This window comes from Geotrypetes seraphini, chromosome 5 (assembly GCF_902459505.1).
Source record: "Geotrypetes seraphini chromosome 5, aGeoSer1.1, whole genome shotgun sequence".
NCBI classification, from domain to species: Eukaryota; Metazoa; Chordata; class Amphibia; order Gymnophiona; family Dermophiidae; genus Geotrypetes; species Geotrypetes seraphini.
This window is the reverse complement of record NC_047088.1, coordinates 120,521,147-120,548,991: the sequence shown is the minus strand read 5'-3', so window position 1 is coordinate 120,548,991 and position 27,845 is coordinate 120,521,147. Positions and strand designations below refer to the sequence as shown.

The window sequence follows — 27,845 nt, the reverse complement described above, 5'->3', positions numbered from 1 at the left end:
TTGGATCACGTCACCCATTAGTGAAAATACCTGCCTGCTTGTCCTGGGATAAAATATGGTTCTTAGACTCGGAGGCCTTGGAAACAAAGGCGGGTAGCCGAACTTCCTGGTTGAGATGGAACGAGGAAACCACTATTGTGAGAAAAGAAGGCACTGTCTTCAAAATAATCGCAGACTCTGTGATGCAAAAAAAGGGATCTCTGCACGATAGAGCTTGAAGCTCCATACACTCTGTCCAGAGGGAACAGCAATGAGGAAACCTGTCTTGATGGTAAGATCTTGCACAGATATACAATCCAGGGGTTCCTAGGGCGGACGAGCCAGAGAGTGGAGAACCAGATTCCACTCAAGACAAGACAGTCGCAAGGGAGGCCTCAGCCTCCCCACCCCTTCACAAGAAGTGGACGTCGTCTGGGTGAGACTCCAGAGACCCCTGCGAGAACAGGGGCCCAAACATGAAAAATTCAAGGAACACGCCGCGTACTACAGATCTGAAATCAATAGAACCAAAAAAGACTTTTATACTAAACAAATCAAGAATGCTAAAAACTCCTCTGCTTTGTACGCAATTGTTAAATCTTTAACTACAAAGAAAAAAGAAACAAACATATCCAGTCCCATTCCCTCAGCGCAAGCTCTCGCCGCTTTCTTTATTAGTAAAGTTCAGAAAATCAGAAACACCTTACTGCTTAACACTATTTCATGTTCCGCTGAAGATTCTGTAGGTTCCTCCCCTTCAACTATTCTGTCTTATTTTAAATGTTCTCATTTCACCCTTCCTAGCTTGGAGAAAATACAAAGATGTATTAACACGCTTAACGTAAAAGGGACTAGCACAGAAGTCATTTCCCCTTTCCTATTAAAACGATTTTTTCCCATTTTCGGCACATACATAAAAGATTTGGTTAATTCAAGTTTGTCTTCCGGATCTTTACCTGAGACCTGGAAACAATCAATTATTCATCCGATTATTAAGGATAAAAAAGCCAGCACCCAAGATTTGTCCAATTATCGCCCCATAGCAAACATACCTTTCATGGCTAAACTTACAGAAAAAATAGTCTTCCAGCAACTTTCTGATTTTGTCGAGAAAACCAACGTACTTCATCCCAATTCAAACCGGCTTTCATCAATGCCATTCTACGGAACTTTCTCTGCTAGGACTTACCACTAAAATATTATACCATCTCGACCACCATCAATCCATACTGCTTATTTCTTTAGACCTTTCTTTCGCATTTGATACTATTGATCACAGCCTACTTCTAACTCGACTCCAGGAAATTGGTATATCGGACCAGGTCATGGACTGGTTTATATCTTACTTTACAGCTAGATCCTCTAAAGTTATTTTCAATGGCAACTCATCTGAATCTTTTTCCTCCAAATATGGTATACCGCAGGGTTCTATACTATCGCCACTGCTTTTTAATATTTTCCTATCACCTCTTTTGACAGTTTCTCAATCTATAGGTTTTTTCACATTCGCTTACGCGGACGATATTCAACTGCTTCACCCCATCGATCTAAATAATAAGGAAGAAGTGGTCTCCATTAATCATAAATTAGAAAAAATCAAATCTTGGTTAGATTCAAATAAACTGTCTCTCAATATCAACAAATCTAAACTCATGACCTTTCCGTATAAAGAAGGAATATCACTTCAAGTCCCTCTGACACTCGAATCATTACCTATCAAAACTGTTCCTACCTTAAAACTATTGGGAGTTACTTTTGACAAATTCTCTTATCATTTTCACATTAGTAGTCGTTCAGAAATGTTTCTACCAACTAAGAATGATACGTTCCCTTGCTAAGCTACTCGAACCAGCTTCACTAAACACTTTAATTCACTCTTTGGTAATTTCATGCATAGACTATTGCAACACTCTGTATCACGGGATACTAACCAGCATCCAATCGTAACAAATGATTTTATTAGACATACAGACTACTCACAATGGGATAGTAGGGAAGAACTACAATTGTTATAGGAAAGGTGAAACAAAAAAGGATAACACGATAGGTTGGGTAAAAAATAACAATAGTTTACATATTAATTTTTAAATTCTGCCCTTAAAAGGACAATTGTTGTCCAAAAGCATCTTGGAATAGAAATGTTTTTAATTTTGCTTTAAATTGTTTTAGATCGGATTCGTAATGCAAATGGAGAGGTAACGAGTTCCATAGAGTAGGGGCGGTAACAGCAAAGTTGTTGGAACGCATTGTATTATTTGATTTTAAAGAAGGTATAACTAAGTTGAGCAAAGAGATTTTGATGTGCTATATGGAATTAGAAGTCTGTTAATGAAATCTGGTTGATTATTCAGTTTAGTTATGAATGTTAAAAGTAGAATTTTATAGCTAATTCTGTGCTCGCCTGGTAACCAATGAGTGTTAATCAAAAGGGGGGAAACATGATCGTATTTTTTTGCCCACTAATAATCTTAATGGCAGTGTTCTGCACGATCTGTAGTTGTCTAATCTCCTTTTTTGTAATACCCTTTTCTTATACGTTTTTAAGCAATTTTATAATTTGTTTTTATGTAATTTTATATTGTTAACCGCTTAGAAACCTTTATAAGCGGTCCAAAAAAAATATTTTAATAAACTTGAAACTTGAAGTTCGCAATCCGACCACGGAGAGAAGAAACAGCCAGACTCTTCCTGAGGCCAGCCTGTAGGAAGTCCAGAACATGCACCACTGACGGGGTCAAATGATCCACTTGAGCCCCCTAACATCAAGACTGAAAGCACCTCCAGACTTATGCGTAAGCTGACACAATTGATTTCCTCTTGCTCTGAAAGAGCATAGCGATGACTGCAGATGAGGAGCCTCGAGCTATCAAGGCCACGGGCACAAGCGCCATGCTGCAAGACCAAAGCAGTCTGGATCTGGACGCGCTATAGGGCCCCTGCATGAGCAGCTTCTGACGGCAAGGGAGATGCAGACCCCTCTCCAAGCTCAACCACACGAGGTCTGCGTACCAAGGTCTTCTGGGCCAGTCCAGGGCAACTCAAGAGTACCAGACCCCCTTGAGAGGCCACCCGGCACAGAAAACACCCTATTATAGGTCCCAGGGGAAAGACAGAAGTTCCTCCTCAGGCCAAGGCTGAACAAAAGCGTTGAGCCCTTCGCTGCTGACTTCCCTGCGGCAGCCGAAAAACCTGCCCGCCTCCGATTCCCGGAGGACTTTATCATAGCAAAGGTATGACAGACCCATCAAACTATGGACTTGAACACTAGCCTGGACAAGGACCCTTCTCCCGGGTCCAGAATCTGTTGACGTAGGAAGTCTGCCTGAATGTTGTCCACGCCAGCCACAGATAAGGCCACCAGATGTCATTCTGTCCAGGAAAAGAGCATCCAACCCTTCAAGCTCAGCAGGGGACACACGTTCCAGTCGTTGCATTGTCTGAGCAAACATGAACGGCCCTCCAATGTAGATTTTGTCAAAATCTCATTAGGACCAGAAGGATCGCTCGCAGTTCCAGTCGATTGACCGACCATCTGCTCTCCAGCGCAGACCACCGGCCCTGGGCCGGTACAGATCCGCAAATTGCTCCCTGACTGGAGAGACTCACATCTGTTGTCAGGGTCACCCAGACCAATGCTCGCAGAGGAAGTCCTCTGTTCAGAGTAAAAGGATTCAGCCACCACAGCATGCTGCTGTGGGCCACCCCTAACCAAGGCAACTTCACCCCCAGGGAATCCCACTGAGGATTCCACAGATTCAGAAGGGCAAGTAAAAGAGACGGAGGTGAGCTCATGCCCACAGAATCACATCTATGGTCACAACCATAAGACCCAAGACCTTCAGATACTTCCAGGCCACCGGGGCTAGAACCTCCAACATGGACTGAATGGAGCTTCAAAGTTTAATCTCCCTGAATTCCGGCAGGAACACTTGGATCCGGCCCATGCGGAACTGGACTCCTAGGCACTCCAAATCCTGCATCGGCTTGAAGATGCTCTTCCTGAGATTGATCACCCAGCTGAGATTTTCCAGCAAATGTACTACCTGAAGAACCGCCTTGCGGCCTTCCTCCAGTGAAGGAGCTCTGATTAACCAGTCATTGAGGTATGGAAGTACTAGCACACCCTGCGAGCACAGATGGGCAGCTACCACCACGACTGCGGAGAAGAATCTGGGCGCAGCCTCCCGTGCACGGAAATCTCCAGAAATCCCTGTATTCCAGAAGGATCGGGATATACAGGTACACATCCGTGAGATCCAAGGAAGTCAAAAACTTCAAACTCCCCGGGTGTGGTGCCCATCACCGTTTCTATCCTGAAATGTGAAACTTGCAGGAAGACATTCACTGCCTTCCAGTACAGAATAGGTCTGCAATCTTCGGAGTCTTTCTATGACACGATGAAGTATATCGAGTATCTCCCGGAGCCCAAGTCGTCGTTTAGAACAGGCTCTATGGCCACCAGATCCAGCAATCTGCAAACCAGGGCTCACACCTGACGGGCTCTGTCTGCATTTCCCACGGGAGAATACATGAAGAAGTCTGGCGGAGGCCAGAAAACTATAGTCGAAGGCCCTCCCGAGCACCTCGAGGACCTACTGGTCCGAAGTTATCCTCTGCCATTCCAGAAGGTAGGCGGAAAGCCGCTGTCCCCCCCCCTCTCTCACCGATCCGGGGAAGGACAGCTAGAGGCCTGGCGTCAGAGTTTCCTCTTGGGAGGGGCAGGAGGACAGTTGTTGGAAGACTGCAGCAGCACTAGACCTCCAAAGCGAGGTCTGGAGGGGGCTCCGAAACGTTGTCCCGTCGCTAGTGGCCACCGGCGGTGTACAGTGGAGGGCGCTAGTAGGAATGAAAAAATAGGCCGTCCCGAACCCCTGGTCGGATGAGATTGAGACCCAGGTAGCTCCTTAGGGCTTACAGTCCTGTACACTGGCCATGAGGTCATCCAAACCTTGGCCATACAAAAACAAACGTTTAAAAGGCAACCTGCTCAGCGTAGTCTTAGAAGAATCACCCGAGCACTGGCGAATCTACAGCAATCGCCAGACGGAAACTGAAGAGGCCCCAAGCTTAGCAAAAACCTTCATCCGGTCATGGAGCTTTTCCACCCAAAAAATTCACTCCTGAAACTAGGAAGTCAAGGTCCCGAAGGACAACCTCCTTGGGATCTTGGTGGAGCTTGGTGTGATACGTCCAGGCCACGAAAGAAGTGACCGCCTTAACTCTCACTCCCGCCGCAGAATCAAAAAAGGGGCTTGAAGACAAAATCCACCCGCTTAACTGGAACACCTTCAGCACCACCCTTCCGAAGGGAAAGTGTGTTTAGTGACCCACGCCACAGCCAAATCCACCTATGGCGGAACCAGGCACTTGGTGAAATCCGGCACAATGGTATACAATCCTAACAGGATTCTAGCCAAATCTGGATTGAAAGGAAAGCGAACACTGATCACTTAAAACAGAACATTCTGCCTGTGCCATAAGGCCTGAATCCAGATTCCGGGTCAGAGTGAATGCCAGGCAGGTGGCTAGACTGAAATAGCCGGCTCACTGTTGGGACATTCCCAAGATCTCAGGACCCACATTAGGCTAGCCACATCTGCGGACTCCGCCAAAGAAATATGACAGCAGGAACAATAACTTAAGATTGATTACCGTATTTTCGCGGATATAACGCGCACCGTTGTAAAACGCGCACAGGGGTATAGCGCGCAGAAATCACGATGATATGTACAAAAACTTTTCTATACCGCGCTCAGGCATATAACGCGCATGCTGCCCGACTCTCCTCTGGCCACCCCGACTCTCCTTTCGCTCTCCCCGACTCTCCTCTGGCCACCCCGATTCTCCTTTCGCCCTCCCCGACTCTCATCTGGTTGCCCCGACTCTCCTCTGGTTGCCCCGACTCACCATTCACCCGCCCTGACTTTCGGTGCACTGCCCCGCCTCTCCGTGCCTGTCCCCCTTGAAGTCCTGTCCCCCCTTGAAGGTCTGCCTGTCCCCCCTTGAAGGTCTGCCTGTCCCCCCTTGAAGTCCTGTCCCCATCCTGAAAGCCTGATGCCCCCCCTCGACGTCCGATTCTTCTCCCCCCTCGGCAGGACCACTCGCACCCCCACCCCGAAGGACCGCCGACTCCCCGACAATATTGGGCCAGGAGGGAGCCCAAATCCTCCTGGCCACGGCGACCCCCTAACCCCACCCCGCACTACATTACGGGCAGGAGGGATCCCAGGCCCTCCTGCCCTCGACGCAAACCCCTCCCCCCAACGACCGCCCCCCCCCAAGAACCTCCGCCCGTCCCCCAGCCGACCCGCGACCCCCCTGGCCGACCCCCACGACACCCCCACCCGCCTTCCCCGTACTTTGTGTAGTTGGGCCAGAAGGGAGCCCAAACCCTCCTGGCCACGGCGACCCCCTAACCCCACCCCGCACTACATTACGGGCAGGAGGGATCCCAGGCCCTCCTGCCCTCGACGCAAACCCCCCTCCCTCCAACGACCGCCCCCCCCTCAAGAACCTCCGACCGACCCGCGACCCCCCTGGCCGACCCCCCCACCCCCCTTCCCCGTACCTTTGGAAGTTGGCCGGACAGACGGGAGCCAAACCCGCCTGTCCGGCAGGCAGCCAACGAAGGAATGAGGCCGGATTGGCCCATCCGTCCTAAAGCTCCGCCTACTGGTGGGGCCTAAGGCGCGTGGGCCAATCAGAATAGGCCCTGGAGCCTTAGGTCCCACCTGGGGGCGCGGCCTGAGGCACATGGGCCAAACCCGACCATGTGTCTCAGGCCGCGCCCCCAGGTGGGACCTAAGGCTCCAGGGCCTATTCTGATTGGCCCACGCGCCTTAGGCCCCACCAGTAGGCGGAGCTTTAGGACGGATGGGCCAATCCGGCCTCATTCCTTCGTTGGCTGCCTGCCGGACAGGCGGGTTTGGCTCCCGTCTGTCCGGCCAACTTCCAAAGGTACGGGGAAGGGGGGTGGGGGGGTCGGCCAGGGGGGTCGCGGGTCGGTCGGAGGTTCTTGAGGGGGGGGCGGTCGTTGGAGGGAGGGGGGTTTGCGTCGAGGGCAGGAGGGCCTGGGATCCCTCCTGCCCGTAATGTAGTGCGGGGTGGGGTTAGGGGGTCGCCGTGGCCAGGAGGGTTTGGGCTCCCTCCTGGCCCGATATTGTTGGGGAGTCGGCGGTCCTTCGGGGTGAGGGGGGTGAGGGTGCGAGTGGTCCTGCCGGGGGGGGGGGGATGTATCGGACGTCGGGGAGTCGGCCGGGCAAGAGGGCTTGGGCTCCCTCTTGCTCCGATCGTGGATGCGGGTGCGGGTGGGAGCGCGTGCGAGCGGTCGTTCGGGGTGGGGGTGCGAGCGGTCCTGCTGGGGGGGTGAATCGGGCGTCGGGCGGGGTGGGAACTATGTTTAAAAACTTTTGTATACCGCGCTCAGGCATATAACGCGCGAGGGGTATGCGCGGTACGTAAAATCACGTATAACGCGCGCGTTATATCCGCGAAAATACGGTAATTTTCCAAAAGTTCCTATAGTAACATTTAGAGAAATAATGAAACAATACCTTCAAGAAATTTTGGAAATATCTGAGTCTGTATTACCACCTATTACGCAAGTGTATTATCTACCGACCAAGACACGAGATACTCAGCAAGTAATAAATCAAGATCCTATGAACATTTCAGCTGCATTAGAATTATCTGATAGAGAAATGTCTGTTCTAGCTACTTTACTTTTGACGCTTGCACTTACCCCTGATAACAGTTGGCTAATGAGAATGTTCTATAAACATAGACAAAAAGAATATCTTGGTTATAAGATTCAAATGTTTCCAGACTTAGCAAGGGAGACCCAAAAGCGTAGAAGAGAATTTCTTTTGTTAAAACCTGCTGTTGTGGCTTTAGGGGCGACTTTTTTTTTTTAGACATCCTTGTAAATGCGTAATTCATTATAAAACTCAGAAGTATGTTTTCTTCTAACCTCCCCAACTGACGACCTTCCTGTCCTTGTCCAGATTAGAGAAGGAGAGAGCTAAATAGAATAATGTCCTTACTCTGATAGCTTATGATTCTATAAAGCAATGTTACTTACCGTAACAGTTGTTATCCAGGGACAGCAGGCAGTTATTCTCACTAGTGGGTGATGTCATCCGACAGAGCCCCGATAAGGACGTCTCACAAGCATACTTGCTTGCAGAAACTCAGAAGTTTCGAGATGCCCGTATCGCGCATGCGCCAGTGCCTTCCCGCCCGATGATCCGGACGTGTCTCCTCAGTTCAGGTAGATAGCAGAGAAGCCAACCCAGGGGAGGTGGGTGGGACGTGAGAATAGCTGCCTGCTGTCCCTGGATAACAACTGTTACGGTAAGTAACATTGCTTTATCCCAAGACAAGCAGGCAGGTATTCTCACTAGTGGGTGACCTCCAAGCTAACCTCAATGGGATGGTGGGAGAGTTGGCAACTTAAGAGAATAAATTTTGTAACACTGTTTGGCCAAACTGTCCAGCCCGTCTGGAGAAAGTATCCAGACAATAATGAGAGGTGAATGTATGAACCGAGGACCAAGTGGCAGCCTTACAAATCTCCTCAATCGGTGTCGATCTGAGGAAGGCTACAGAGGCCGCCATTGCTCTGACCTTATGGGCTGTGACCTTACAGGGAAGGGGTAATCCAGCCTGGGCATAGCAGAAAGAGATGCAAGCCGCCATCCAGTTGGAGATGGTATGCTTTGAAACAGGATGCCCCAACTTGTTCGGATCAAAGGAGACGAAAAGTTGAGGAGCAGTTCTGTGTGGTTTGATGCGATCCAGGTAGAAAGCCAAAGCAAGTTTATAGTCCAGAGTGTGAAGAGCTGATTCTCCAGGATGAGAATGAGGCTTTGGAAAAAACACAGGTAGAACTATGGATTGATTGAGATGAAATTCAGTGACCACTTTAGGCAGGAATTTCGGATGAGTGCGAAGGACCACCTTGTCATGATGGAATACTGTGAAAGGTGGATCCGCCACTAAGGTCTGAAGCTTACTGACCCTGCGAATAGAAGAGAGGGCAACCAGAAAAATCACTTTCCAAGTGAGAAATTTCAGCAGAGCCTTGTTGAGAGGCTCAAAAGGAGGTTTCATAAGTTGAGAAAGGACAACGTTGAGATCCCAAACCACTGGAGGAGGTTTGAGAGGAGGATTGACATGGAAAAGTCCTTTCATAAATCTGGAAACCACAGGATGAGCAGATAGAGTTTCCCTTGGAGAGGCTGATGGAAAGCCGCAATAGTACTCAGGTGGACTCGTATAGATGTAGACTTGAGACAGACTGAGACAGGTGTAGAAGATAGTCCAATACAGAAGACAGGGAGGCTCTCTGAGGCTCCTTATGATTAGAAACACACCAGGAAGAGAATCTAGTCCACTTTTGGGAGTAGCATTGTCTAGTAGCAGGCTTCCTGGAAGCCTCCAGTACCTCCCTCACCGCCTGGGAAAACTGGTGAGGAGTTACGTTGAGAGGAACCAAGCTGTCAGGTGGAGAGACTGCAGGTTGGGATGGAGTAGAGATCCCTGTTGCTGATTAAGCAGTGAAGGAAGCACTGGAAGAAGGAACGGCTTCCTTCTGCTGAGTTGAAGTAGAAGAGAGTACCAAGGCTGTCTGGGCCACCGAGGAACTATTAGAATCATGGTGGCATGGTCCGATTTCAATTTGACTAGAGTCTTTTGAATGAGTGGAAATGGGGTAAACGCATACAGAAAACGAGTCCCCCAATCCAGCAGAAAAGCATCTGCCTCGAGGTGATGAGGAGTGTAGATCCTGGAGCAAAATTGAAGCAGTTTGAAGTTGTGGGGAGCCGCAAAGAGGTCTATCTGAGGCGTCCCCCACTGAGAGAAGAGCTGATGAAGGGGCTGGGAATGGAGGGTCCATTTGTGAAGCTGGAGGAGACGACTTAAGTTGTCCGCCAAGGCATTGTCCACCCCCTGAATGTAGACAGCTTTGAGGAAGGTGTTGTGCCGAATCGCCCAATCCCAGACTCTGAGAGCTTCCTGGCAGAGGGAGGCCGATCCCGTGCCCCCCTGCTTGTTGACATAATACATGGCGACCTGGTTGTCCGTGCGAATGAGGACCACCATGTCATGAAACAGATGTTGAAACGCTTGAAGAGCATTGAAGATCGCTCTGAGCTCCAGAAAGTTGATATGAAATAGCCGGTCAGCACTGGTCCAGAATCCCTGAGTGCGAAGACTGTCCAGATGAGCTCCCCAAGCATAGGTCGAAGAATCTGTTGTGAGAACCTTCTGATGGGGAGGAGTGTGAAACAGCAAACCTCTGGATAGATTCGAAGAGGTCATCCACCAAAGTAGAGACTGCCGAAGAGCAGGAGTGACTATGATGTGACGAGTCAAAGGATCTGACACCTGAGTCCATTGAGAAGCCAGGGTCCACTGAGGAATTCTGAGGTGAAGTCTGGCAAAAGGCGTCACATGAACTGTAGAGGCCATGTGGCCCAGGAGAACCATCATATGTCTCGCTGAGATAGACGGGCAGAAGACACAGACTGGCAGAAATGAAGAAGAGTCTCCAAGCGTTGAGGCGGAAGGAATGCTCTGAGCTGAATGGTATCCAGAACCGCCCCGATGAAGGGAAGAGACTGGGTAGGCTGTAGATGAGATTTGGGGAAGTTGATCTCGAAGCCCAAACTCTGCAGGAACCAAATCGTGGTTAGGGTCGCCGAGATGACCCCTGGAGCCGAGGTGGCCTTGATGAGCCAGTCGTCCAGGTAGGGAAATACCTGAAGCCCCTGGTTCCGGAGTGCAGCGGCCACTACCACCAGGCATTTCGTGAAGACTCTGGGGGATGAGGACAGGCCGAATGGAAGCACTCGATACTGCAGATGTCCCACCCGAAATCTGAAGAATTTGCGAGAGGCCGGATGAATGGGAATGTGAGTGTAGACCTCCTTGAGATCCAGAGAGCATAACCAGTCATTTTGATCGAGGAGGGGGTAGAGAGAAGCAAGGTTCAGCATGCAAAATCTCTCTTTGACCAGGAACTTGTTGAGGATCCTGAGGTCCAGAATAGGTCGCAGGTCGCCTGTCTTCCTCGGAACAAGGAAGTACCGGGAGTAAAAACCCCGGTTGTGTTGGTCCACAGGGACCGGCTCAACGGCCCGGAGCCGGAGCAAAGCCTGAGCTTCCTGAAGAAGAAGGGCGGTCTGTCAAGTTTGAAAGATACTCTCTTGGAGGGTGGTCCGGGGGGACCCGATGAAACTGAAGAGAGTACCCTTCCTTGATGATGGCAAGGACCCAGAGGTCGGTGGTGATAGCCACCCATCGATGATAAAAGTGATGGAGGCGACCCCCAATGGGAAAAACAGGGAAAGGCAAAACGAGATTGGTTATGCTCCCTAAGAGAGAATCAAAAAGGCTGAGGAGCCTTTGGGACAGTAGAAGGCTGAGGTTTTTGCTGAGCCTTCTGTGGAGGTTGTTTCTTCACTGGTTGCCTCGCAGCCAGGGCCTGCCTAGGTGCATAGCGCCGCTGATAGATCAAAGGTGGTCGAGAAGGTCGAGACTGCGTCGGCTTAGGCTTGGGACGAAGAATGGACTGAAAAGATTTCTCATGGTCAGGCAGTTTCTTCGTCACGGTCTCGATGGACTCGTCAAACAAATCTGCTCCCGCACAAGGAACGTTGGCAAGTCAGTCCTGGAGGTTCGGGTCCATGTCAATGGTCCGAAGCCACGCCAAGCGACGCATAGCCACAGAACAGGCGGCAGCCCGTGCCGAGAGCTTGAAGGCATCGTAGGAGGATTGCATCAATTGAAGGCGCAGCTGGGACAGCAAGGCGACCACCTCCTCAAATTCGAAGCGAGCCTGAGACTCGATGTAAGGCGTAAACTTTCGAAGCACAGGCAGGAAGAACTCCAAATAAGTTGCAAAATGAAAAGTATAATTGAGAACTCGGGAAGCCATCATCAAGTTCTGGTATATGCGTCTTCCGAACTTATCCATGGTCCGGCCCTCCCTGCCTGGAGGCACCGAGGCATACACCTGGGACGGATGAGACCTCTTAAGCGAGGATTCGACCAACAGGGATTGATGAAAGAGTTGAGAGCCCTCGAATCCCTTGTGATGCACTGTTCGGTACCTGGCTTCTAATTTGCCAGGAACGGCCGGGATAGAGTACGGCGTTTCAAAACACCTCATGAAAGTTTGGTCGAGGAGTTTGTGCAGAGAAAGACGAAGAGACTCGGCAGGAGGATGAGGCAAATGCATGGTATCCAGGTATTCCTTGGAGTATCGGGAACCGGAGTCCAAGGTGATGTCCAGGTCATCCGCCATCTGTCGGAGGAAAGATGAGAAGGATAATTGGTCCGCAAGCACAGGCCGGTGGGACGGACTGGATGAAGTCGAGGCCTCAGGATCCATAGAGACCTGTGATCGACAGGGCGAGAACGAGCCACAGGGATCCTCGAGGAGGATCTCCCGGAGGAGAGACATCCGAAGAGGAATACCCCTCACGAGGTAGCTTCTTCTGAGGCGAGACTGTGGAGTGTCGAGAGGAATGCCTTGAAGAATGCCTGGACCGACACCCCTCCCGATGTCTGGAAGGGGATCGAGATCGTCGGTGCTTAGAATGGTCCCCAGAAGCCTCCAAGGAGTAGATGGGACTGGAAGCAGTCGATCGAAGAGGCAGAAGATTCGACGCCTCTCGAGATGCATCCCAGACCTGATAAGGAGTGCGGAAGAACTCTTCCTGTTTGCGATGCCCAGGACTTCGATTACTCGAAGGAGGATTCCAAACATCCTCATCCGGATGTGTAATAGGTTCTAAGGGGGGCATGTCACTAAAAGAGACCGGCCATCGAGCGCCGCTCCTCCTCGCCGAGTAGCGAGAGCGAACAGCGAGGAGGAGGAGGAGGAGGAGGGGGCGGCTCACCCCCGCCCCCCCCCTCCCCCGAGGAGGAACCGGTTGGTCACCCTGAATCGTGGCCAGCAACTTGGGTCCCACGGTGGTCATAAGCTCGATGAATTGAACCTCCATAATTGAACGTAACGAAGCCGACAAGGAGGTAGCTGCACCTAAAATGGAGCCTCCTGAACGGTCTTCGCGTTCCTTCGTGGTCGAGTGCTTTGGCTTGGAAGCCTTCGGCACTTTGAGAACCACTGGCGGAATGGGAGGCGGAGGTACCTGATCCGAGGAGACGGAGGAAGGCACCGGAGCAGGAGGCGGGGGTCGAAGCCAAAATGAAGGAAGCCGGCTTCAGGAGACCCGGTGTAGCAGGAATGGTGGGAGGCTTCGCAGTTGCAGGCGAAGCGCTGGTCGAAGTCAAAGGTTCTTTAGCAGCTTCCATCTTGAACATCGACTCCCACAAAAAACAGCGACGCTTAAACGCACGTGCTGTGAGAGTGGAACAAGACCGGCACGATTTCGGAAAATGTTCTGGATCAAGACACTGCAGGCAGCGTCGATGCGGGTCCGTCAACGAAATCGCGCGCTACCACTTGCTACACTTTTTAAAACCGGTAATTGGCCGGGACATAGGCCGAAAAAGCTCCGCCTTAAGATCGAAGGAGCAGGGCCAGAGCCACGCGGCCGACCCGGTCAAATCACCGGAAGAAATTTTATTTATTTATTTTTTTTAAATAAGAAACCGAAGTAAAGAAAATACACGATAAAGAGTAAAATAACTCAAAACCGCGGCGATTAGAAGGCAAGAAACACGGGTTCAATTAGCGCAGAATTGAAGTAAACTTCTCAGCTCCGCGGAAAGAAAAGAACTGAGGAGACACGCCCGGACCATTGGGCGGGAAGGCACTGGCGCATGCGCGGTACGGGCATCTCGAAACTTCTGAGTTTCTGCAAGCAAGTATGCTTGTGAGACGTCCGTATCGGGGCTCTGTCGGATGACATCACCCACTAGTGAGAATACCTGCCTGCTTGTCCTGGGATAATGATTGTTTCTTTTGATTTAAATTTTGGATCCATTGAGGACTTGAGAAGATTTATGTTATTTTAATTGCTTGTTTAATCGTTCTGTGATAATTTAACTTTTCTTATCATGAATCCTCTTTCTGTACAAGTTTATCTTGATTGTAAAAATTGAAAATTATATATATATATATCTAGTATAATGAAACCCTAAGCCACGCGCATGCGCACTCCCACCTGCGTGAGCCCGTTTTCCATGAGCTGTAGGGACCCGCAGGTAGGAGTGCGCATGCGCACGGTGGCGCGGAGCCTGTCGGTCGCGGCGGCTCTTGCCTTCGGAAGGAAGGAAGGAGGAAACGGGACGCGATCCCCACCTACATCAGAAGTCTGCAGTCGGGATTTTGAGAGGAGCCGCCGCTACGTCTTTAGAGAGACAGCCAGGACCAAAGGAGCCAACGGCAGAAATCATAGCTCGGGGAGCCGCAGCTCCGCCTCTTCTGACCCCACCGCTCCTCCTCTTCGGGCAGCAGCAGCGTTTAAAATTCGCTGCTGTTGCCGGCTTCACGCCTTCCTCTCTGGCAGGTCCTGCCTACTTCATGTTTTCATGAAGACAGGACCCGCCAGAGAGGAAGACCTGAAGCCGGCAACAGCAATTAATTGTAAATGCTGCTGCTGCTGCCCGATGAAGTTCAAGGAGGAAAGGGAGCAGAGGGGGAGAGAATGGTAGGGCATGGAGGTAAGGAGGAAGGTATGGGGGAGGGGGAGGAAAATGCTGCACAGGGAAGTGGGGTTGGAGGGAAATGTTGCAGCACAGGGAAATGGAGGGGCAGAAAAAGGAAGGGATGCATACTGCTGGACAGGGGGAGCAGGAAAAAGGTGCTAATGGACAGGGGGAGCAGGAAAAAGGTGCTAATGGACAGGGGGGCAGAAAAATGAAGTGAGGCCTACTGCTGGACAGGGGGAGCAGGAAGGAGGTGATGATGGACAGGGGGGAGGTAAAACAAAGGGAGAAGGGCTGCTGCTGGATAAGGTGAGCAGTGATGGGGTGGTGGAGGACACAGGGGAGGTAAAAGGAAGGGAGAATGGACAGGGGGAGCAGGCAAGGGGTGGTGGTGGACAGCCAAAAGAAAAAAAAAAAAAAAAAAAGAAAGACAGAAATACAGAAAGCGGCTAAGGAGACACACACATATATTCTAGCACCCGTTAATGTAACAGGCTATAAGAATAATATATATATATATACATACACACACACACACACACACACACACATACATACATATGACAGCAAAGGCACAGAAGCAATCCAGAGGTGGATCAGACCCCGTCCGCTGCACTGGATTCTGAGTGGAAGAATTAGGCATAGCTCATTTATGCTTAAAAGCCTGATACAACATATCCACAGATTCCAGAGGGAAACAGGCACCGGCAGCCAGAGCCGCTCTGCGAGTCTCAGATTTGAATGATTAGCAGACATAAGCGACATTTCCTCGGAACTGCGCTTGCATTTCACAAAAGCGTCATCTGTGCCCAATTTTAGCACCCCAGATGCAGTAATCGCATCTCTGGTGGAAATGGAGGAAGGTAGGGCCTCTCCAGAGGAAGAGAGCGTGGAATCTGCACATGCTTCACCCCTTGCGGCCCATGGCACACGGGGTACTCAGCTGAGAATCCGACAGCCATCTACCGCAATTAAAGCATGAATTCATGCCATCCGGTCCTGAGGAGGCCATATGTGAAGTTTGGAGCAAAAATGAAGCTTCTAAGGTCAAACAAATATACTTTTAAAAACTTGAATGAAAATCCAAGATGGCCGCTGCGGGTGCTGATTTTGCCCTACAACTGCCCGGGAAAATCACAGGGAACCCGGAAAAATGGCGATTTTACAGATTGGGGGGACCAGGGCATGCAAGGAAACCCCCCAAACCCTGATTTCAGCATCCCCCAAAATCGCCAAACTCAGGGGCACACAGACACCACAGACATGCTGCAAGCCCGCAATATACAGTGCAAGCAAGGCGATCAGTATTTCAGGAGCTGAGAAAACTGGATTTCAGATCTTCTGACCGCTTCACCTTCCCTGTTACCTCAGACAACGACCACCAGGACCTCTCCGGGAACTTAGGAAAGGCATGCAGTCCGGTTCCAATCCTGGCATACCTCCACAGAACCGCAGCAGCCTGCGCTCTACCCCTTAGCGGATGAACTCAGGGTGAGATGGCTCCCAATCCTGGAGATCCAATCTGATCTGCAGGCTGTCCAGGGGGTTTACTGCAGTTTCTGCTAACAGAAGCTTCAGAAGCAGACAATATTTAAGTAAAAGTCTGCGATTTCCCGCCGAAGGATCATTCCCACAGAGTGAATCCGCAGCACTTGGGCAATACCCGTGGCACAGAACAAATTAAGACTAGAAATTGAAAAATAAATCATGAGCAGAAGAGACAAGAACCCAGCAGCAAGGCTGCAGGAACAAACTGATATTCTAGGGACGTGTCCAGGGATGTAGCCTCAGAGAGGGGATGGAACTTCTTTGCAAGTCCCTGCAGCCAAGGCTGGAAGTGATGCAAGACCCTAAGGTTTAGCCTCCAGAGGAATTGTACAAGAATGTGTGACTATTTTGTATAATGATATAAGGCTTATTTTTTCCTTGTTTAAAATTATATGAAACTAATTACAAATGATGAATAATGAATTATCATGGCAAAACCCTTCAAAACTCACCTCTTTCGAATCCTCTACATTTTCGAAATATACAAAGGCAAATCCTCTTGAACGTCTAGACTGCTGGTCATATACAATGGAAACATCAGCAAGGGGACCATACTTTGAGAATACATCTCGTAGATCTCTTTCTGTGGTATACAGACTCAAGCCAAACACCCCAAGACAGCAATTTGGATCAGGATTTGCCTGTAGAAAATACAAAAGCTCAAGTAAATATCAAGAACTTGCAACTTCCTATTGCTTTTTCACTAATGTTCCTACCCCCCTTTCTAGGTTCCTAGGTTCTATCGTACGCCTAGCATGCAATAAGTTAACATTTTTCTAAATTTACCAAAAACCTTTGGGAACCCAGGATTATCTGTAACATCTTTTCATGGAACAGAAGCCAACAACAATACTACTTTAAACAAAGTAAAATGAAACTCTAAATCGATACAGCTGAAACCTAGTAACAGCACTAAGACACACAAAAGATGAAATTTGGATTTCTGTTACTTTCTTTCCTCAAGTCCTGCCATACCACTTCAGATGAGTGTCTTATGTCCCTCTGGCAGCATACGGAGAGAGAGAAAAATAGCTCAGTTGACTTCATTCCCCTTACAGAAGGTCTGTATCCTAAATCAACAGTAAGACAAAGGCTACCAAAATCACCAACCAAAACAAACCTGGGGCAGTCAAACACTTCATGCTCATTTCCCCAGGACTAAATTCCATGGGTAACTTGCTGTTAGCTTTCTGAAGGGGTGGGGAGGAGAAGGGGGAGGATTATTTAATTCAGAATAATGCTTACAATGAAATTAATGAATAATGATACACTAAACGTCAGCTCCTTTAAGACTGACATGGGACTCATCCAGGAGACATTTACTTCCTTCCCTTGAGCAAGCTGCAATACAAAAAAAAAATCCTACAATTCAATCTGCATCTAATCATCTGGGGGGGGGTGTTGGGGGGGAGAGATAAAGGGGTGTTTATAGCATTGTCCACTAAAAACCCCTGGCAAATTGAGAACATAATTAAAGATGCAGGAGGACATTATCTTTTAGTACAACTATCATTGGGAAAGCAATTGCATACAGGTCGCTCTCATTACTCACGTGTTCCCGATGTGCGACTTTGCAGATCTGCAGCTGTATCCATTGTGACCAATATTCACCATTTGTGCCACTGTGTTCATGTATTCATAAACCTGCTTTTAAAAACAGCTTTCTTTGCTTTCATTTCGCGGCCTAGCGTTTGCTTCCAGATGTTATGTTATGTGCAATCTGATATCCCAGGCAACATATTGTTACACAGAATTTTGTATAGAGTTAAATATGTTACAAAGAATTATACATGCTACATAAAGTTATCAAATTGTTATCAAATTAAACCTATAGTATTACATTAGTGACTTTTATTCTGCCTTTACCTTGCGGTCCTAGACGGATTACATAAAAGGCATTCTGGACATTTCCAGGTGAATTAAAGGATTAGGAACAAATAACAGAGACAAATTACAGGTCTGTTACCTAATCAGAAAGTTATAGGATCAGGGATTATTTTTAATGGGTCAATTAAGACATTAGTTTGTCTTGATAAAGTTCCTGAATAACAAAATTTTTATTTCTCTTTGGAAGGTTTGTAGTCTAGGGTTGTGATCAGGAGGTTGGAGATGTGGTCTATTTTTGCTGCCTGGTTAGCTAGTAGGCCATTGTAAATTTCTTGCACTGTGTGCCTTTGATTTCGGGGGAGTAGATGGTGTGTCTGTTCTCCTTTGTCTAGTTAAATTATGAGGTAATGTATCAAACAGCAGCTGACCATTAACATTGTCTGTTTTGGGTGGCTTGTATTATTAGTCTAAGTCTCTTTGGACCCCTGATAGGGATTTCTTAAGAAGCCATATTTTTAGATGTTGCAAAACAATGTGTATATACGCTGTGGTTGTACGAATTTGCTATTTGGTAGTTAAATAATTTGCTGTGAAATGTCTTGTATTTTGTATTTTTCAGAGTTGGGAATGATAAGAGTCAGATTGTTAAGAGTTATGTTGGTCTACAAATCTACCTAATAGTTTAGTAAGGGAAAGTTATTAGGGACATCACTGTATAGCATTTTAAATGCTAAGCAACAGTTTAAATTCTATTCTTTTTTTCTTTCAGTAACCAGTGTAGTTCTATAAGCAGTGGTGTGACATGGTGAAGTGCTTTGTATCAGTTGGAGCTTTTTCATTAGTTTCATGATACGAGACTGGTTAGAGGAAACAAAGCCAGACATTACATTACGTACAGAAACATGGATGATTTCTGATAATGGGCTACTCTGTGGACTGCAGAAGTTTGATCATGTAACACCTTCCTAACGACTTCTACACTGGCTGCCGATGGAGGCACGTGTGAAATTCAAATTTGGTTGTTTTTGCTTCAAGGTACTTTATGGCTTAGCCCCTAAATATATAACAGACCTTTTCTCTTTCACAACTGACAAAGAAGAAGCTCACACCCTAACTTTGTCTCTTCACCGGTTAAAGGTTGTAAATTTAAAAGTCATCACCAACATCTTTTCTCACATCAAGCAGCATTATGCGCTAAAGATCTGGAACAACTGCTCGTGCCTTCTACTTATAGGGAATTCAGGAAACGCCTAAAAACACATCTGTTCCTGAAGTACTTAGGTAACTGATCTATACAATCTTAGTCCTCAACAAATAATCTTTAGAACTCTTATTCACTAACTCTGAACTATGTTTATTCCACTCACTCTGTAATACCTTTTAATCATTGTAAACCGCATAGAACTTCACGGTCCTGCGGTATATAAACTGTTATTATTATTATAATAATGTGATCATAAATTATTTTTTACCGCAGGTTTATAAAATAATTTCATTAGCTAGAAGTACTAAAAGAGGTGGGGGTCTGGCAATAATATTGAAAAATCAATTGCAAATTTTTAACTTGTAGATTGTTTCAGGAATCATTGGATGAATTTTTAGTAGTTACTTTGTTTTACATTCCCCATTTTATTTTTATGAATTTGTTTTATCAAGTTCAACGCTAGGACTATATCACCTCTTGTTGGGTGATATAAATATTCATATGGACCAGGAAAATACAGATACAGACGATTTATTTTCTTTTTTAAAGAGTTTGGATTTTAATATTACCAAACAGGAAAAAACACGTGAAAGGCCACCATTTAGATTTGGTGACATTTTCTACAAAAGCTCAAATATTAAAATTGATTTAGAAGAGGTAACATGGAGCAATACAGTTTGGTCAGATCACTGTTTATGTAATTTCTATTTAAAATGGCAAACAACCAGAGTAAAGTAAGTAATAATTCAAGGCTTAGGAATAAGACGACAGAAGTTATGGGAAGGGGTAAGGTAGACCATGTAGAATTCTAGTCACACTACGAATTGAGAAATACAGAGGGACAAGAAAAATTTTTATCTTACTGGGAAATTTTAAGCAATCAAATTTTAGATGAAATAACAACTTATAAAAAAATAGTCAAGCGAGACAAAATACATAATTGGTTCGATGCAGAATTATTAGAACTAAAAAGGGCACTCAGACTGATGGAGAAGATTTGGTTGAAATCAGGTAAAGTAGAAGATAGAACTAAATGGAGATTGAAACTTAGAGACTATAAAAATATGATTATGGAAAAGCATAGTAGATATTATAAGGAAAAGATAGGAGACGAAAAGGTAAATAGTAGAGCTTTTTAAACTGGTTCATGGGCTATTTGAGACACTCTTAAGAAGCGTCCAAATAAGGAAAATATTCCATCTGCTGATGATTTGGCAACATTTTTTAAAGATAAAATGGATGGCTTACAAACTGCTTTTAGTATCCAAAATAAGAATGATCAAGTCATCAATTTTATTAATCCGAAAGAACAAGAGGGAATTAGGATAGATATGATGTGGGAAAAATTTGCTATCCCAGATTGGGAACTTTTTAGCAAATTATATTCGAAGTATGCAAAAAAATATTGTCGTTTAGATATATGTCCAAGGAACATATTGGTGAATGCCTCGCCTACCTTTAGAGCTCTATAAATGGATTACTTCTCAATTACAGTCCGGACAATTTGAAAAAAAACCTAGGAAAAATAATAATAACCCCTATAGTAAAAAACCAGAAAGAGTCACTTGCTAGCGAAAAACAACTATAGGCCAGTTGCAAGTATCCCATTATTTGAAAAACTAATGGAATACCGAATTTGTGAATTATTTAGAGAAATATAATATCCTACATGAAAATCAATCCGGGTTTCGTTCTGGACACAGTACAGAATCAGTAATAACATCACTATTAAATCAACTCACCATTCTGTTCAGTACTGCCCTGATCCTGCAATTGGATCTAAGCAGCACTTTCGATTTAGTGGATCATGATCTACTGTTAAACTGCTTGGACTCAATCGGGATCAGTGGTAAGGCACAAAATTGGTTCAGAGGGTTCTTAGAACAAAGAACATATAAAGTGTTTTCTGATGAGAAATATTCTCCTCTTGGAGGAACTCATGCGGAGTACCGCAGGGCTCTCCTTTATCCCCAACGTTGTTTAATGTCTATTTAGTGTCCCTGGCGCATTTACTCCAAAGTCTAGAAGTAATGTTTTACATTTATGCAGACATCTCTATATTGCTACCTTGTAAGAACATCTCAAATGAATTATTACTCGAATTTCTATAATCTTAGAAAAGGTAGAATTATGGATGCTACAGGTTAGGTTGAAGCTTAATCTTGAAAAAACAAGGTTTTTTTTTGGCAAGCCCTAATGAGAAAATTCAAGAAAAAAGTATCCAACTGAAGGGCCAAAATTTTGAGATAGCGTCTAATTTGAAAATTCTGGGGGTTACTTTGGATCGCACATTAACTTTTAGGAAACATACAGATTTATTAATTTAAAAAAGTTATGCGCTTTTTTGGAAATTAAGAACCATTAAAAAGTTTTTTGAAAGCGAATCTTTTCGGTTACTGGTTCAATCTATTGTATTATCAACTTTAGACTATTGTAATATAATTTATTTGGGGTTACCTACAAAGATTATATTAAGACTTTGGTTGGTGCAAAATGCTGCAGTTCGCCTGATTTTTAATCTTAAAAAGTATGATCATGTTAGCCCTTTTAATACCAAGTTGCATTGGTTGCCTTTTGGGGCCAGAGTGCTTTTTAAGTTCAGATGCCTTTGTTATAAGGTGCTTTTTGGATTATCTCCCTCATATTTGTCCCCCTATCTTAAACTTTCTTATTCAACAAAAAGAACTAGAAATTCTGGAAAGTTCACCTTCCCTACTCCAAAGGCCTGTCGTTTTAAGACCTTTTAAGACAGGACTTTGGAGTATCAAGCTGGGAAAATGAACTCCTGGCTAAGTCCGATGATTGTTCATCTAAATCTTACTTCACATTTAGGAAATCATTAAAGACCTATTTATTTGACAAATAAGAATATTAATTTTGATATATTTAAATGATGGTCTTTTGTTTCTATTCTTATTGTCATATGTTTCTATTCTTATTGTCATATGTTTTAATTTGTTAAACAAATTGTATTACTTTTATTATATAATTTTAGATTGTACGTAGATAGTGTGTTCTATGAAACTGTACCATGTGCATGAAAATGTCTCGGTATTCTCCTGTTGTGAACCGCCCAGAACTACTGGTTGGGCGGTATGCAAGAAAATAAATTATTATTATTACCTGAGAGTAGAGTATTGCAATAGTCTAGTAGTGAAAGTATTGTTGACTGCATTAGAATACTTATGAAAAAAAGATTATGTACTTACTCTGTTAAGCTCTTTTCCAGTAGATAGAAGAGATATTCTAAACAGATAGGGGTTATTTCCTCATAGCCATGTGCTGCTGCAGAAGGAATCCACTCCACCTACAGTTAGTACCCAAGTACTGAGAGCCACTCTATTTGCCAAACATTTTGAAAATTAATTCTCCTGAAATTTTGCTGTTACCTTTTCCAGTTTCTATTTAACATTGTAAATTCCTCTCTGTTTTTATTTAACTGCTGTAAACCGAGTCGAGCTTTCTTAGAATGATGATTCGGTATATAAAGTTGAGCTTTAGTTTAGTTTAGCCACTCAATACACGTGAAGTAGTGGCATCTGTAACAGGCCTAAACAAACTGTTCTGCTCAAGAATCAACTCAAAAGTAAAGTTAACCAACAACACAGGCTTCAAAGGAGCATAGAAGCTACTCCCATATATGGAGCTCTGATCAGCCAGTCAACCAAGTAAGGATGAACTTGGTGACCCATCTTTTGCAAGTGAGCCACCAAGACAATATCACCTCGGTGAAAGTCCAGGACACTGTCACCAGTCCAAAAGACACAGCCCAGAATTAGCAATGCTGTTCTAGAGCATGAAACCACAAAAGGTTACAGTGAACTAGAAAAATGGGAATGAACAAATAACGCCTCTGTGGGATCCAAAGAGGGAAGAAACTCTCCTGGGCCACTGCTGAAATGACTAAATGCATGGCCTCCACTGGAATGCGTGAAACCTTGAGAGCTGCATGAACATGCTGAATAGACCTCCAATCTTCGGAGCCTTTTTTTGGTACAAGAAAAGTATCTAGAGCAGGGTGCCCAATAATTCGATCACTCAGGCAACCCAGTCGATCTCCTCCTGAACAGCGTCCAATTAATCCGCCCCTTGAAGAACGCCGGCCAATCAGAGTGCTGGCAGGGTGGGGTTAGAAGGTCGGCGGGGGATGGAACTTAGCGTACTACAGGAGACAGAAACGCCTGCTGTGGTATGAGCCGAAGACTTAGTGCTGCTCGATTCGAATCGGGTGAATCGATACGATTTAACACCTCCCCCATTTAAAAAAAAAAAAAAATTGGCCTCCCAATTCAGTGATTGACCCTCCCCCCTCAAGCAAGATCGGCAGCGCTGCCTCTTGCTGGTTGGCCAATGTCGCTCCTGCTTTAGAGGGTGAGGGGGAGGGTCAGTCGGGAAGAGCTGTGGGGTCTGGCTTTCTCCCTGGCCTCCCGCGCATCCCTTTACCTAATTCTAGCAGGGAGCAGCCCGCAGAGAGGATCACCAGTACTTTAGTGAGCCTTACAGGTTGCCATAGGTCTCAGGAGCTGTTTTCCTTCTGCCGCAGTCCCACCCCTCCTCTGAGTCAGAGGCAGGATCGCGGCTGAGGGAAGACAGCTCCTGAGGCCTATGGCAACCTGCAAGGATCGCTAAAGTACTGGCGATCCTCTGTGCAGGCTGCTCCTTCCTACAATTAGGTAAAGGGATGCACGGGAGGCCAGGGAGGGACAGGCAGGCCTTCGGAGGGGGACGGGACGGTGCAGGCCTTCGGAGGGGGACGGGACGGTGCAGGCCTTCGGAGGGGGACGGGACGGTGCAGGCCTTCGGGGGGGGACAGGACGGTGCAGGCCTTCGGAGGGGGACGGGACGGTGCAGGCCTTTGGAGGGGGACGGGACGGTGCAGGCCTTTGGAGGGGGACGGGACGGCGCAGGCCTTTGGAGGGGGACGGGACGGTGCAGGCCTTTGGAGGGGGACGGGACGGTGCAGGCCTTTGGAGGGGGACCGGGACGGTGCAGGCCTTTGGAGGGGGACGGGACGGCGCAGGCCTTTGGAGGGGGGCGGGGACGGTGCAGGCCTTTGGAGGGTGACGGGACGGAGCAGGCCTTTGGAGGGGGACGGGACTGCGCAGGCCTTTGGAGGGGGACGGGACGGCGCAGGCCTTTGGAGGGGGACGGGGACGGCGCAGGCCTTTGGTGGGGGGACGGGACGGCGCAGGCCTTTGGTGGGGGGGACGGGACGGCGCAGGCCTTTGGTGGGGGGACGGGACGGCGCAGGCCTTTGGTGGGGGGACGGGACGGCGCAGGCCTTTGGTGGGGGGACGGGACGGCGCAGGCCTTTGGTGGGGGGACGGGACGGCGCAGGCCTTTGGTGGGGGGACGGGACGGCGCAGGCCTTCGGTGGGGGGACGGGACGGCGCAGGCCTTCGGTGGGGGGGGGACGGGACGGCGCAGGCCTTCGGTGGGGGGACGGGACGGCGCAGGCCTTCGGTGGGGGGACGGGACGGCGCAGGCCTTCGGTGGGAGGACGGGACGGCGCAGGCCTTCAGTGGGGGGACGGGACGGCGCAGGCTTTCGGGGGGAATGAACGGCGCAGGCCTTCGGGGGGGACGGTGCAGGCCTTCGGGGGGGGACGGTGCAGGCCTTCGGGGGGGACACGGTGCAGGCCTTCGGGGGGGGCAGCCTTGGTGTAGAAGGGAGGTTCAAAGAGACATGCATATGCCCGACTTTGGGGGGAAGAAATAATAGGTTTAAAAAACAGAGGAGTGGGAGAGAGATGGTGGACAATGGGATTTAGGGAGGGAAGGAACAGAAAGGGAGAGAAGTTGGACACAAGGGATGGTGTGGAGGGGGGATAGAGATACTGGATAGGAGGGTAGTTAGGAAAAGAAAGGGAGAGATGGTGGACCCTGGGGTGATGGGGAAGGAGGGAGAAATGCTGGATGAAAGGGTAGTTGAGAAAAGGTGGATCTGTGAATATAGATGAAAAAAAGGAAAGATGCCAGACTTCCAGGGAAGGGAAGGGAAATGAAAGGAGAGGACAGAGATAGAAGATGGATGGTTAGCACGGAGAAAGAAGGAGACCCTGGCAAGCAAGTTAAAGGAAGACAACCAGAACCTGGGACCAACAAGATTTGAATAATGACCAGACAACAAAGGTAGGAAAAATGATTTTATTTCAATTTAATGATCAAAATGTGTCCGTTTTGAGAATTTTTATCTGCTGTCTATATTTTGCACTATGGCCCCCCTTTACCTTTAGAGCTCAACTCCATAAATGGATTACTTCTCAATTACAGTCCGGACAATAGCGTTTTTTAGCACAGGGAGCCTATGAGCAGCGCAGGACATTCAGCGTAGCTCCCTGCACTTAAAACCGTTATCACGGTTTAGTAAAAAGGGAGGGGGTATATTTGTCTATTTTTGTATGGTTGCTACTGAAGTGACATTGCATAAAGTCATCTTCCTTGATCGCTTTGAAGGAAAAAAGAAAACCAAAACACAGAATATAAATGATAATTAACATTTTCTCTGCATACAGTGTGCTTTGTGTTCTTTTCAATTTTATTGTTGGTAGATAATTTTGACTTGGTCATTTTAAAAGTAGCTTGCAAGCCCAAAAAGTGTGGGCACCCCTGATCTAGAGTATCTGCCTGAGCCCAAGTATTCGGGCATCACTGCTCTATAGCTTGAATATCCAGAAAGTGTTAAATGGTGGCTTGAACCTTGAGCGCTTTGTCCGGGTGACCTGTAGGAGAGTCCACAAATCAATCTGTCAGAGACCAGGCAAATTCGAGCTTGTAAACCAACTGAATAACCCAAATAACTCAAAGACCCACTGGTCGGACATAATGCTTATCCAGGCAGAAAGAAATGCTGAGAGCCAGCTCCCTATCTGAAGAGGGGCATCCCTCAGCCTAGCATAATTGTGCCTTTTGGTAGAGGGTGCAAAATGGGAGGTAGAAAACTGGGAACATCTGTAGTCAGTATACCGTCGTCAGGAGACTTGGGAAAGTATCTGTGATGTGGCACTTGCATACGGTCAGGATCACCATGAGCCACAAAAATTAGAATGACCAGAACCCTTGGAAGGTCTGGGTCTGCTATCAGGCAGTATGTTTGGGCAATGGTCCATCACAAAATCCATAAGGTCGTCCAGACCTTTGCCAAACAATAACTGCCTCTGAAAAAGGCAGTCTATCCAAAGTAGACTTGGAAGTGGAAACACTGTGATCCAAAGCATTCTGAGTGCAGAGATGGAGTACGCCGACATCTTTGCCAGAACTCGCATAAGGTCATACAATGCATTAGCTATATAATCTGTCCCAGCCAAAAGAAGTTGAGGAGGGGGAACCGCCACCTTACTCTCCAGTGTGTTCAATCGAGACAAAAGGTGTCGCCGAAGTAGCTTTGATGTCTAAAGCAGCCGCGTGAAAGAGTTTCCTAAGGACCACATCCACACAGGGGTCCTGCATATCTTATAACACTACATCACCCTCACTGGGGAGAGAGGTGTGCTTAGTCACCTGTGCCACCAAAGACTTCACTCTGGACTAACCCCAAAACTGCTGACAGAGCTCTAGCAATTTTCAGAGCATTCTCCAGTGAGTCAAACTACTCCGCAGAACACTCATATCAGGGTGCCAGGGAAAGGTAGAAAATTAAGCAAACACTCCCAAAGGAAAGAACTGTAGGTGGAGCTAAGAAGCCCAGTGAAGTACAGCAGAAGCAAAGTCAAAAATCTGGAGTGGATTTCTTCTGCAGATGCACGCGGCTTTAAGGCTAAAATGTCTCACCTATTGCACTGGAATAGGATTTACAGCCCCTCTTCCCCCTTATTTTGCCCATAGGCTATAAAAGTCTTACTCACTTTATCCTGTGCTGTAGATGTGCTTGCAGCCTGTCTCAGCTCTCTTTAAAGTAGTTGGATCTGGGAGAAGAAATCACTGCCTAACTGCAACTGTCCTCCAACACTGAAATCTTTGGGTTGCCAGTTGAACCGAAGACTGATGCTCGACCCCCTCACCCCACCAAAACGGAAAGGCAAGAGATAAAATGTAGCGGCACCCTAAAGAGCCCTGCTGAGCCTCAAGTGGGTGGCTAACAGCCTGTGCTCAAGCCCCTTTGACCCAAAGGTGAGCAAAGCTTCTAGAGATCCAGACGCTGAGCTCCACAACAGTGTCTGCAGGCTGGCCAACAGGTACCAGAAAATGATGGCCTGTCACTTGCAGATCTCCAATCTGCTTCTCCACGCAGGCAGAGCTTTCCCCTTCAATCTAGGGAGTTCTGGAGCACTGAAAACTGAAGAAAAAAAAAAAAAAAAAAACATCAAAAATAATTTAAAAAATGACCAGAGCAAATCAGAAAGACTCCTTCCAGCTCACATACAGATGGAAAAACTGAAGGGGACAGTAGAACCTTCTGGTGGAGGCGAAATCGAAAACCTGGAGTGGATTCCTTGTGCACGGCCTCACGGGCACAGAAAATACCTCCCTATCATCCAGAATGACAAACCTAGTGAACGAGAAAGCAATGTTACTTACCGTAACAGTTGTTATCCAGGGACAGCAGGCAGCTATTCTCACTAGTGGGTGACATCATCCAACGGACCCCGATGCGGACATCTCACAAGCATACTTGCTTGTAGAAACTTTTAGAAGTTTCGAGTTGCCCACACCGCGCATGCGCGAGT

The 27,845-nt window shown here is 47.2% G+C and overlaps 1 protein-coding gene across 3 annotated transcripts in view; it reads right to left on the bottom strand.

Moving 5' to 3' along the window:
• TRA2B (transformer 2 beta homolog) overlaps positions 1-27,845 on the bottom strand; it is a 360,067-nt gene that overhangs the window by 110,347 nt on the left and 221,875 nt on the right. For all 3 annotated transcript variants that reach the window (XM_033947301.1, XM_033947302.1, XM_033947303.1), the window contains one exon: positions 16,602-16,790. In XM_033947301.1, coding sequence (XP_033803192.1) covers positions 16,602-16,790 — 189 coding nt within the window. The remainder of the gene's footprint in view (positions 1-16,601; positions 16,791-27,845) is intronic.